Below are 12,438 nucleotides of genomic sequence, written 5' to 3'. Positions count from 1 at the left end.
CAATGCACTTGCTAAATACGTAAAACAAAGAGTATTAATTAAGTGTGCATTACAGTAACTACAACCTTCAAAGTTTTGAAACGTAATGAAATGTTGTTTTACTGCAGTTATTTCACTACAGTATGCCATGGTGATATCATCACATCACTCATATCACAATGACTGGAGCCTGATATTCACATATATTTTAAGTGGTCCCCTTTCAAATGTTATATAATTCAATCGGTTACCTAGAAAAACAGAAAACTTCTCCATGTTTATTTTAAATTAAATAAATGTGTGGAAATCTGCACATTATGAAAGCCTATAATATGGAATATTAAAATGATTTTTGATTATATCAGCAAAACTTTGAAATGTATTCTAGATGGCTAATAGAGGTGGAAATTCCAAAACAAAGCTTTCAGAGTCCTACTGTGGAATATTGTATTAAAAATGAGCTAAGAATAAAGCTAGCTAGCTGGTCATCAGCACGATTGGTACCTGAACAACATGAAGTCGCAGTACATCACCAAACAAGAAATAACCAACTTTTGACTATAATACTCTGCAAATTTTATTCAAAAATCTTGTTTGATTCTCAGCTTAATAAACTGACCAATGGAGCCACAAAACTGACCACTGATTTTGTTCCAGATGTTTGATGTTCCTTATTCCAAGTGTGAAATCCAAAGGCCCCAAATCTGCTTCTAATTTAATTGCTTTGGATTGAGCCAGGAAAATCCAAATTGACTGAATTCTACCGGATCCAGATAACTTCAGTTACATTAGCAGTATGCAGCATTTCTTTTAGAAAATAAAAAAGTTCTCAATGTCATTCCTTTTCAAGCTGTAATAGTCTGACAGAGCATCTGATCAATGACAGATGTGTGAAAGCTGGTGTATTACGTCTGTATTACGTCTGGCTGCCTGGTCTGCAGTTGCAATGCAGTTTCTGAAGTTCCAGTGAAGGTTTTCCCACTCTCCTGTTGCATGCACTATTTGAAATTCCACATATTGAATTTACAGAATGGGTATTCCAAGCCCCCTGTATCCAAATCTCACCAAGCATTCTTCTTCGTGTGAGATGAGACAAAGGTAAAAAAGTAACAAATAATACGACAACATGGATAAAATTCATCCAAGTGCATCAAGGCCAAAATAAACAAATATTCCAAAACAACAACAAGAAGATTACATTTGTATAGCGTCTTTCATGTCGGGGGGACATCCCAAGGTGCTGGACGGTGTACAGCATTTCCGACCCGAGCTGGGGTCGGGGGGGGGAGAGAAGGGATGGTCGGAGAACGGAGGTGGCCTTGTAGGATCTTGAACTGGATACTCTGAAGAATAGGGAGCTAATGGAGTCAGGCGAGAGTGGGAGAGATGGGGTCACGGAGTTTGGTGCGGGAGAGGACACGGGCTGCAGAGTTCTGGATTATCTGCAGCCTGTGGAGGGAGGAGTTGGGAAGGCCGACAAGCAGGGCATTTGCATAGTCAAGGCTGGAGGTGATGAAGGCATGAACAAGAGTTTCAGCGGCCTGAGGGGTGAGGTAGTGGCGGAGTCTGGCGATGTTACGGAGGTGAGGGAAGGCAGAGCAGGTCATGGCTTGGATGTGGGGAAGAAAAGACGATTGAGGTTTCGAACAAGACACCGAGGTTCCTGACTGGTTTGGTGAGTTGTATTGTGCAACCATGGAGGTGATGCAGCCAGAGCCTGAGATGCAGAGGCGCTGTCGTGAGCCAATCAGAAGGGCCTCAGTCTTGTTCACATTCAACTGTAGGAAATTTGCCCTCATCCAGGACTTGATGTCCGACAGGCAGTCTGTCAGGACAGCAGTGGTCCTGGAGTTGAGGGTGGAGGCAGAAAGATAGAGTTGGGTGTCATCCGCATACATATGGAGGTTGACCCCAGAATGGACGAACAGGAAAACAAAAGAAGAAAAAAAGGAAGATTTACAAAACTTGTAAGGAGAAAGGCGAAGGTGACCATTAGGCTAAATATAAGACTGCATAGAATAGGTAGAAAAGAGATAAGGGGAGTCATGAGAAAACTGGACAGGGAGCTAACGGTGAATGCAAAACAAAATGAGATTTTTTTCAATATTACAGCAGTAAGAGGGAAAATGTCAAAACTCTAATGGATTCAAAGGAGGTTGAATAAGGGAATAACAGGAGATAGCAAACCTATTAAACGACTACTTCCTGGAGAATTTTTATCAGTGTGCGCCTCTCCAACCCCCCTCCCCCCACAAACCATCCAGCAAGCATTGTTTGAGCTTCAGGTCTTTAACATGAGTGAGGCTGAGGATCTAGATAAGCTCAAGGGGCTGAAAAGGAACAAATTACTTGGGATAGATGAACGGTAGCTCAGGGGATTTAGAGATATGAGGCAGGAGAATCATATAGTACTGACAGACATCATGAGGGAGTCAATCGTCACTGGGGAGGTTCCAACAGACTGGAAGTTGCAAATATTGTTTGCAAATTGAATAAAGGTGACAAAACTTGTCAACTACAGGCTCACTGGCCTTACCTAAATAATTGGAAAAATTATGGTTGATCCTTAAAGAAAAATTGGAAGACTATTTGTATAAAAATACCCAAATAAATATCAACCAGCACCGGTTCAGAAGGGCGCAGATCTCATCTGTCCAACCTCATAGTCTTTATTAAGGGGTTGACATCCCAAATTGATGGTAGGAAGTCATGTGACATAGTGTATCTAGACTAAAATTAATCTCATTTATTATAGAATCATAAAAAGTTTAAAACATAGGAGGTCAATCTGTGCTGGTGTTAGCTCCTCACTCAAGTTATCTATTCTAATCCCATTTCAATGTTCTTTATCATATGGAATCCTGTATCTTAGTGGCTAGAGCACTTGCCTCACAAGCGAAAAGACCTGGATTCGATTTCCGGGATAGGCAAAACATTGGTCATGTTTCCTTACTCCACACGCCTCTGTTTACCTAGCAGTAAGTAGGAACCCAGCTATTAAGTCGACTGACCTATTGTTTTCCCGGGAGTAATAATTCCTTCAAAAATATATATTTTTAAAAAATAATATTATGGTTACTTAATCCACGACTGTTTGTGGAACACTGCTGTGCGAAATTAGCTGCCGCATTTCGCCCATAAAATATACAGTGAAATACACTTTAGAGTGAAGCGCTTTGAGATATCTCAAAGACAAATGCAAGGCTTATTATTAATATATAATTCAAGTAAGATATTTTTACTTAAGTATTTATCCAATTCACTTCGTTGGGATCAGAGATGTTTCCCACTCAGCTTTTGGAAACAGTGCAAGATACAGCCCTAAAAGGTATGGTGATTCTAGCTGGACAAGCCGCATAAAGCTTCCCAGACAGTGCTCTCAATGGCAAGCTATGCGATTTTTGTTGGGTTAAACTTCAGCAGTACCCCAACACACACTCTGCGATCCCCAAGCCTTTGCTCTTGTCAACCTGTGCTTAATACTCTATGGAATTAGGTAAGCAGGAAGTGTCACTCTGAGAGGAGAAGGCATATTCCATTCCAGACACAGGAAAATGTCCATGTTTAGATGACATACATATGTTATTCTGATTTGGATCCTCTTCAGCATGGTGATGGGTGTCCAAGTATGTCAGACAACCGGCTGGCCAACCAAAATTCCAATTCCCTTTTAAATGCAGTTGTAGACTCAATGTCAACAACCATTTGTGTTACGCATGATAGATTCAGGTTAGACAAGTACTGCAGATTGATTCTGTTATAACCTAGACATCAGGCATTCATATATACTAAAGGTAACCAAAGTGAGAAACAATACTGTCTGGATACTTCTTATGTAGGTGAAGTGTGGAGCACAAAAGGGTGGGGGGAGAAGAGTGTTTAGTTCACAAAAAATACTGCTTCCATGTCCATTTACAAATATATAAAATCTAAAGATCAAAGGTTTGAAAATAGCCTGTTTTGACTTTAAAGTTATTTAAGATTTAACAGAATTGTGGAAAATTTGCAAATATAGTCCTAATTTATTATTATTAATAATAATACGTACATTGGTATAGTGACTTTCACATTGCTTAAGCTATGTTCAAGGTTTCCCAAGCAATTCATTTATGAGCATGTCAGTTCATTCAGGCATAAATACAGAGCTTTTAACGTGTTTCACACTGCGTTTTGTAAGCAAACCTGGAAATTTGGAAACTAGTTCCTTTTTGAGAACAAAGGAAAATTGACTTCATTAAGATTGATTTTAAGAATTCTTCACAATTCTGCATGATCTTCAATTTTAAAATAAAATGGTCTTTGCAAGTTAAGATAAGGTGAAATGTTGGGCTTCAAGACGGTTCAGTGAAATAGGGATTTAAGTCACTGGTGTGCATATTGACACTGTCACAAATCAACTGTTGTCATTTGTGAAATTATGTAATGTTATTTTACTGAGATCAAACAAAATATACCCTTTACATTACAAATTTGAAATGAAAACCAACAGCAAAATTGCATTTTGCCTAATTCAAGAGTCCTTTAGCTCAGTGGTTAGAGTACTCGCCTCGCAAGCGAGAGACCTGGGTTTGATTCCCAGCAAAGCAAAACCTTGGACAAGTTTCCTTATTCCACACACCTGATAATAATCCCTCAAAAAACAAAACAATAATAATTTGGTCACTCAATCCATGACTGTTTGTGGGACATTGCTGTGCGCAATTTGCTTCCGCGTTTCACCTACAAATATACAGTCAATTCATTTTACAGTATATTCTGAGATGTCTCGAAGACATGAAAAGCGCTATATCAAATGCAAGGATTATTATTATCTTTGTTCAGGGTTTCCCAAGCAATTCATTACTGAGCATGTCTGTTCATTGAAACTATTTATAGGCATGTATGCAGGACTTTTTGATGCCAGCCTTTTTTCAATCTTTTGGTAAAGATTGCGATCACACTTTGAATGTTCCATAGGATTCGATCTTGGATGAACACTCAAATCACCAGATTATTCTTTACATCTGGAACCACCACCTGAATCAAAAGGGCACAGTGGACTATTTTTTGCCCTGTGGGGCCTCTTCATCATGTATCTGTGCTTCTTCATTAATGGATCACAAGCCCTTGGTCGCTGGGGTGTGGGAACTGCATATATGTAACAATGTGGCTCTGTTTGGCCAGCCAGAGTCTGTAATAATTACTGAGCTGCCACAAGCTCCTTCTAAAGCCCTAAAACTGGTATAAGAACAGAAAAAAATTTCAAACTGACAAGCTTTATTTCATTGAAGAATGCAGGCGTCTGCACTACACAGAGTGAGATTTAGAGACTGCAGCTGTGTAAAAGTCATTCTCAGGGCCTGAGACCACTGTTTTCCCTTCACCCGCCCATTTCTTCCTTTCTGTTTCTGTCTGCAATTAACAAGCAATGACCATCTAACTATACACCAGGGATTAAAGCTGACCTTAGATTCATTCCAAATATTTTACATCATTAAACCCAGTGTTAATTTGAAGTGCTCGGATTTCAAAAGAATGCTAATAGCATTTTAATCATGGGATTCTCTACACAGGAATCTATGTTGCCATTTGAATGCATTTGAATGGCTTCACAGTATCATAACTTTTGTACACAGTTGCAAGATCATGATGGAATCTTACTAATTTGGGGGTAAATGATATATGCATAATAACGGTCACAACATAGAATCATAGAATGTTACTTGCATAATATGCAAGTACTACACACAACTAACCACAGACAGATTTTTCAACAGTAAGGTAAGAATTTGGAAGAGCATGCCATTAGTCAATTAGTTGTCCTCACAGCATAGTAATTTTTCAAATTGGTGTGTAAAGATCACTTAAATGTTATGAAGAAATACAGTTGCCCGAGGGACACCACAGTCTCATTAATCTAGAAAACCACTTGATGGGAGGAGATGCAAAGCTTTGGTAAGATACAAAGTACTGCGATGAAAGGTGCAAATGTAACTGATCTTTACTTTAAATGGTGTACAGTATTTGCACGGTGAGCGCACTACAAAAGCATGGTTCTCGTTAGATTGTAATATGAGTGTGTACAACATATTGTGGTGTGCATTTTAGGAATCTTGGCAGAGATGGAGGAAAACACTGAAGGGATTTGAGATTGGTAAAGGAAACATTAGCGGGAGGGAGGGGCGATTGAAATTTTCTAATCATCTGGTTCACAAGGTTAATAATACGTTATTGAAGTCGGCAGTATACACTTGTAATGTAATAATGCAACCAGTAGAATTTTACCCTCTTCTCCTCTCCACCCCAGGACCATTAATTCATCATTCAAAATACATCCTGGAAACAGAACAACTACCACACAATGTTTCTTGATAAACACAGCAAGGATATCATGCTTATTGATCCTTATATGCAATCATCTTTACCCATGAATGATGCTAGGGTGGGTGCCCTGACATGCTGACGCTGAACACAAACAGAACTAAAAATCCACCACATAAAATTCAAACAGGATATGTTATAAATAATACACTAACGTGCAGCGATTTCAAGGTTAGTAATTAATCGCGAGGTTGGGATGACTGTAATGAACTGCTGAAGTTTTACTCATGACTTATGGTGTTGTCTCAACCCATCAATTAGGTTACTGCCTTGTAATCATTCAAAGGTATCCATTATTTTATAGATAATTAATTTCACCAGCACAATGCACGTCTATTCTCGAATAAAATAATGTTGAAAGAACAGTGGTGGTGCATTAGCTTATACTTACCATCTAAATAGTACTAACCAAAGTAATATATTGTCACTACAATAATGCAAAGGATGGCATCTCCAACAATGCAATGCACCCCAGGCACTGTACTGGAGTATCAGCGCTTGAGTCCTAACATGGGGCTTGAACCTGAATTCTTCTGACCCAGAAGTGAGTGCAATCAACTGAAATAAATTGAGATCTGAAATGCATACAACGACATTTATAGGGTAAAGTTTGTTATGCTTTATAATGTGTTTTGCTTGTGATAATCATGCTCTCCTGACAGTGAGCTCGACACAATAGTACACTCCAGCAGAATCCTGCCACTAAAACGCAGCCTCGATGATGAAGATCGACATTGGAATGCAGCAGAAGAAGACATTGACTGAATTCAATCACTTTCCTCTTCTGCTGAACTCTAACATGTTTTTACTCTGTCTGTCTATTTCAATGCACTGCTATCAGAATAAAAAAACACTTAGCTGTGTTCCCAATTTAAACAGATTCATGAAAAATTCGGGACAGGCAATGTTTGCCACCAAATTACATCAACTTAATTTCTGGATCTTGGAATTGATGCAGTTAAATGAACAAGAAATTAATAATAATCCTTGCATTTGATCATTTGATATAGCGCCTTAGCACATCTTCGAGATGTTTCAAAGCGCTTCATAGAATACACGGTAAAATCAATTGACTGTATATTTTGTGGGTGAAAAACAGCTTTATCTAAAATGTGTATCTACAGGGACCTACTGTACATTTAGTGATCAGCATGATAGACTCATGTTTGTTCTGCAATAAAGGGTCTGACTTTTAGGATGAGACACTGCCAGAGTCTTTTGTTTTAAAAGTCAAAATAAACCTCCTTCTGTAGAGTAATAGATTGATACTATACACACCATAATAATGTAAACACACTCGTGTTCAAATCCATTCACTTCCTGGCACCTCCCTACCTCTCCAACATCCTCACTCCCTAATCTACCAAGCGGCACCTCTGCTCGACTGGCACCAGCCTCCTGCTCGTCCCTCACACCTTCCTCCCCACCATCGGAGGTCGCGCTTTCAGCCACTATGCCCCGAAACTCTGGAACTCTCTCCCTCAATCCTGATGCATATGGTTACCTACTTTGTAACACTACATATGGATTGCAATACACAATAGCATTGCAATATCAAGCTACAATTAAATATAGACTTCTCTGTCAGGCTTAATGTGCAAGACATTAGAGTTTCCAATTGGACTCCAATAGTTAAAGAAGGCTGCAACCTAAGCCTTAAGAATTGACTTGGACAGCAATGTCTAAACATTGAGGCATAAAAATTACAAGTTAAATCTCATATCAACATAATCCCTTCTCAAACCAGTCCGATGTGTTAATTATCCAGCCTATAGGTTAGACATTTTCTCTAACACAATCAGTATTTAAAAGCAGGAATTGCTCTATTTAATAAATTGGCATTTTAACTTTTTCCCTCTTGTGTTTAACTAATATAATTAACTTTAAAAAACATTTAAAAAAAAAAATCTTTCAATGACAGTTAAATCAGTCAAAGAACAAGTGATATCATCCCTCTTCTCTGAGTGATTTTAACATGGGAGGAGAAAAAGGAACCTATTAAGCATAGCTGTCATATGAATGGGATTACTTAAGGAAAGGTGATTAAAAGATTTCTGGGGAAGAAGTTTCGCAAAGTACAGAGTACTTTGAATTAACAAAAATGTTTAAATAATGCTCACGCTACAGAGAATCGGTGTTGATGTAGTTCCTCCAAGTAGGATGGTGCTTGTGGAATTGATTTTGTTTCTTCAGCAGGAGTATGCTGATGGGATTTCCTTTGGTTGTTGTACTCGAGTGGATCACACTGAACGACCTACACAAAAAGATTAAACAATAACTTTTGTCTGTTAGAGAAACTGGTAAAATGATCAGAACATTTTGTACAAAGAGAGTGAGTAATTCATTCTAGGGATACCTAGAATGAAATACCTCTGAATTTCCCCAAAGAGGGTGGGATCTGATGATAATCCTGTATCATTGTAAAACTGACAATTGAACAGTGCTTGTTTTTCAATGCTTTTTTTTTCAAAAAAGTATGATAAGCACAGAAATTCAATCTGCTGACACACTGCCGGAATGTTGCACTTGTCTTTTATTGCTTTACATGTCAGTCTGGCTCAGTTGGCTATAGGTTCAAGCTTCACATTGAGACTTCAATCCAACATAGTCTAGGCTGGCAGCCCAATGCATTGCTGGGGATGTGCTGCATCATCTGTCCCATCTGCCTATTCAGGTGGTTGTTAAAGATCCCATGGCACTATTTGAAAAGTGCAGAGAGTTTCTCCTGACATCCCAGCCAATAACTAAGCTTTGTGAGCCGATCACCCCCATCCTTACCTGGCTTATTCACTCCCCATCCCCCAGAGAATTTAGTTCAAGATCCTTGTCCTCACCTTTAATCCCTCCATGGTCTTGCTCCTCTCTACCTCTGCAACCTATTAAAACTTCACCAAACTATCCGCTCCCTCCACTTTGCAGGCTCCACTATCCACATGGGAGAAAGACATTTCTCTTTTTGAATAGATATGCAATCCATAATGTCTACTGCACTGGCAGGTAGGGCCTCGGGTTAATATCTCATCCAAAAGACAGCAGCTCAGATAATGCAATGCAATCCTAACCCTCCCCCCACCCCAGTCTCACAGCCTTAGTTTTAGCCTGGACTATTAATTCAACTCTCAACAGTAATAATAATAATCCTTGCATTTGATATAGCACCTTTCACATCTTCTAGACGTCTCACAGCACTTCACAGAATATACTGTAAAGTGAATTGACTATATTTGTGGGCGAAATATGGCAGCCAATTGCGCAGAGCAGTGTCCCACAAACAGTCATGGATTGAGTGACCAAATTATTATATTTTTTTTCTTGAGGGATTATTATCCGGCGTGTTGAGTAAGGAAACTTGCCTAAGGTTTCGCCCTGCTGGGAATTGAATCCAGGTGTCTCACTTGGGAAGCGAGTGCTCTAACCACTGAGCTACAGGACTCTGAAAGTAATAGTAACACGTTATGGAGCAGGTAAAGGAAAAAAAAACTTGGTACTGATTCAAAAGGTGGCAGGTTAACTGCAGACTTTGATTAATTTTGTCCAAGACTTCTGCAGCTGAAGAGGTGTGTTCTCACTACTGCTCTGTTGATGTTACTGATTTCACAGCGGGTCATTCGTTTTGTCTTGTCAAACACATCAAACTCTGCTTTGAAGACAGCAAATACCATTGGGCGCAAAATATATTTTGACAAATCTTAGCCAACAATCTCAGGCATGTGCACGTCTTAAGTGTGAAGCTTTCAGAACGATACTGTCACCTTATAGTACATTCCACTCTCTCCGTTGACTGGAATCTGCTCATCAAATTTCCCCTCACATTCAGCAGCAATGCCACACATGCCCTGAACTGCAACAGAAAATAAAACAGTAAAATAAAAACATGGCTCAGGAATTTTTTGCTAATTTACTAATGAAGCATTTTGCCCTCGCGTCACCCTACCTCTAAAACCTGCTCACATCCAATTCCTTTAGCTACCCACTGCGCTCAACTGGCTCTATAGGCATTATTCCCGCCGCTCCATCATCAGCAGTCATGCTTATGCCACCGAATGCTGGAACACCCCAACTCAATCCCTCCACCTTGCCCCCTTTTTGCCTGTCTTCAGATTGGAGCGCTTCAACCATGCCTAAGGTCACCTCCTTTTCTCTTATTTCTGCATCAAGCCCCACCATTGTTAAGTGCTCTGAGAAGCTACCCTGCTTAAAGGACTCTATAGCAATGCAAGTTTTGTTGCAGTGTTTTCCTTTGTAACCACTATTTATAATTGCTTCAGGATGGGCATGACCACAATGATTGTAACAACAGATTCAACAACTTGCTCAGCAACAATGTTTTTGGCAGTCTTGTCGAAACATGGAAAAACGGCAACCAGTTCAGTAAAAGTTGGGTTCATTCATAAAACAGTGGGGAAAATATGTGTTACAAGAAGCTATAGATTTTTTTCCAAAAAAAACATAAACTGTTGGATAAAAAGGTGTTAAAAGAAAGCAGGGGTCAGAGCAGTCAAGAAAACAGAGGATGTCTGAACAAGTAAAGGTTATCCTTTGGCCTGGATGATAAAGGAGTGCACTCAGCGGGTCAAATGACAAGCCTTTAGTCCTTATTTGGGAGTAGCAGGAAATGAGCACTAGATGTGGTAAATAGTATCGGTTCAATAGTTGCCAGAAAAGCTTGGCAGGATTTATGGTTCCGATAACCGGATGTAGACATCAATAAAGTAGTGGCACCCTTTCCTTTAGAGACTACGGTTAAAAAAATCAAAATACTTCTGTCATGTTCAGACTTCTTTAATGCTACTTTTCTGGTCAGTTGTTCATCTTCCACATTTATCAATTTCAACAAGCTTAAACTGGGGAAAGTCATTTTGCTGCATTCACCAATTTCATGTGTTTTTAACAGAGTAATACCACATGTCATCAACATAGCTATCAGTGCTCTTGTTCTATAAGCAGGTCCATTTGATATGTTTGTCTGCATAGATTAGATACATTTGAATAAAGCTCATTGAGTGTCCGCTGCTATGAAAGAGGGCTTTCTACTCTGATTTACGCGTACTCCTGTAAGTTTATGTGTAGTGACTGCAGTTCAGCCTATGATTATCGCTTCCTCCATGCAGCACAAAGAGAGGCACTTACTTTCAGCCCTGTCATTCTCAGTGCTCTTTAACTTAAATGCTTGCACCTACATTCTTTCTTGAGACAGGATATCAGCATAACTTTGTTGTGGACTAAGTGCGGAAAGCCACAAACTGAATTTCATACAAGTTTCATACATGTTCATTGTACATGTCTATTTTTCTCTCAATGAGAATTCTTTCCAAAAAATAACAAACTTAATTCTCTCCTTCTTTGCTGCCCCCTCAAGATTCAATGATATTGCCAGCCTCTGTGACTGTTGCTGGCTGACTTCATTTTGCCTCCCACTTTCCAAATATCTTGTAATAATTTGCTAAATAAAACGCAATAACAATAATTTCTCTACTGCAACAACAGTGCGAAGCTCCTCAAATTGAAGTTCAATATAATTTGCACACATTCTGAATAAAACATATAAGGAAAATCAGTCAAACACTCGCAATTAGAGGAGATGAAAAATCTGAAAAGAAATTAAATTTAGTTGTAATACAACTTCCATTCTTCTCTTCCTAGAAAATTACTACCAAAGTGTTTTTTCTGTAATTTAAATGTTAAGTCACCAGATGTGTGTCTCATGCTTGAAGAGCCGAAGCCTTGCATTATTTAGCATATTAAGACCCACAGAATGTAAAAAAGAATTCTTCATTGCCTGGAGGTTCTAATTAAGTAAACCTTTGCTTGATACATGTAAAAATTGCAATACAAGAAATTTCTTTTTGCAGCCAGTCACAGCAATATAATAAATATGGAAAATTCTAAACCGATATAATTTTTCTTTCGCTTCAGGATTCAAATATATCTACTATAATCAGCTACTTTGAATAGAGGCGAACAATCAGCAAGACACCTAAAGCACTTAGGTTAACATCCACATACTTTGTATAATAGTAAATGAATATCACATTTCACACGCAGTATTCACATGCCATAAGTTTAAACTTAGTTATTTGTGGCATTTTACTACATGCC

At 38.9% G+C, this 12,438-nt stretch overlaps 1 protein-coding gene and 1 non-coding gene across 2 annotated transcripts in view; both read right to left on the bottom strand.

The window, feature by feature from the left end:
* Nucleotides 1-12,438, bottom strand: part of ofcc1 (orofacial cleft 1 candidate 1) — a 98,857-nt gene that overhangs the window by 72,559 nt on the left and 13,860 nt on the right. Inside the window, exons 3-4 of the mRNA XM_007900903.2 lie at nt 10,092-10,180; nt 8,460-8,593 (exon numbers count right to left, since the gene is read on the bottom strand). Of these exons, the coding sequence (XP_007899094.2) occupies nt 8,460-8,593; nt 10,092-10,180 (223 nt within the window). The remainder of the gene's footprint in view (nt 1-8,459; nt 8,594-10,091; nt 10,181-12,438) is intronic.
* Nucleotides 9,701-9,772, bottom strand: trnag-ccc. Its single transcript has one exon. It is a non-coding gene; the product is annotated as a tRNA-Gly (tRNA).

The sequence above is a fragment of the Callorhinchus milii genome, unplaced genomic scaffold, assembly GCF_018977255.1.
Source record: "Callorhinchus milii isolate IMCB2004 unplaced genomic scaffold, IMCB_Cmil_1.0 Scaffold2, whole genome shotgun sequence".
NCBI classification, from domain to species: Eukaryota; Metazoa; Chordata; class Chondrichthyes; order Chimaeriformes; family Callorhinchidae; genus Callorhinchus; species Callorhinchus milii.
Note: the sequence above shows the minus strand (reverse complement) of the source record. Positions and strands in the feature narration are given on the sequence as shown.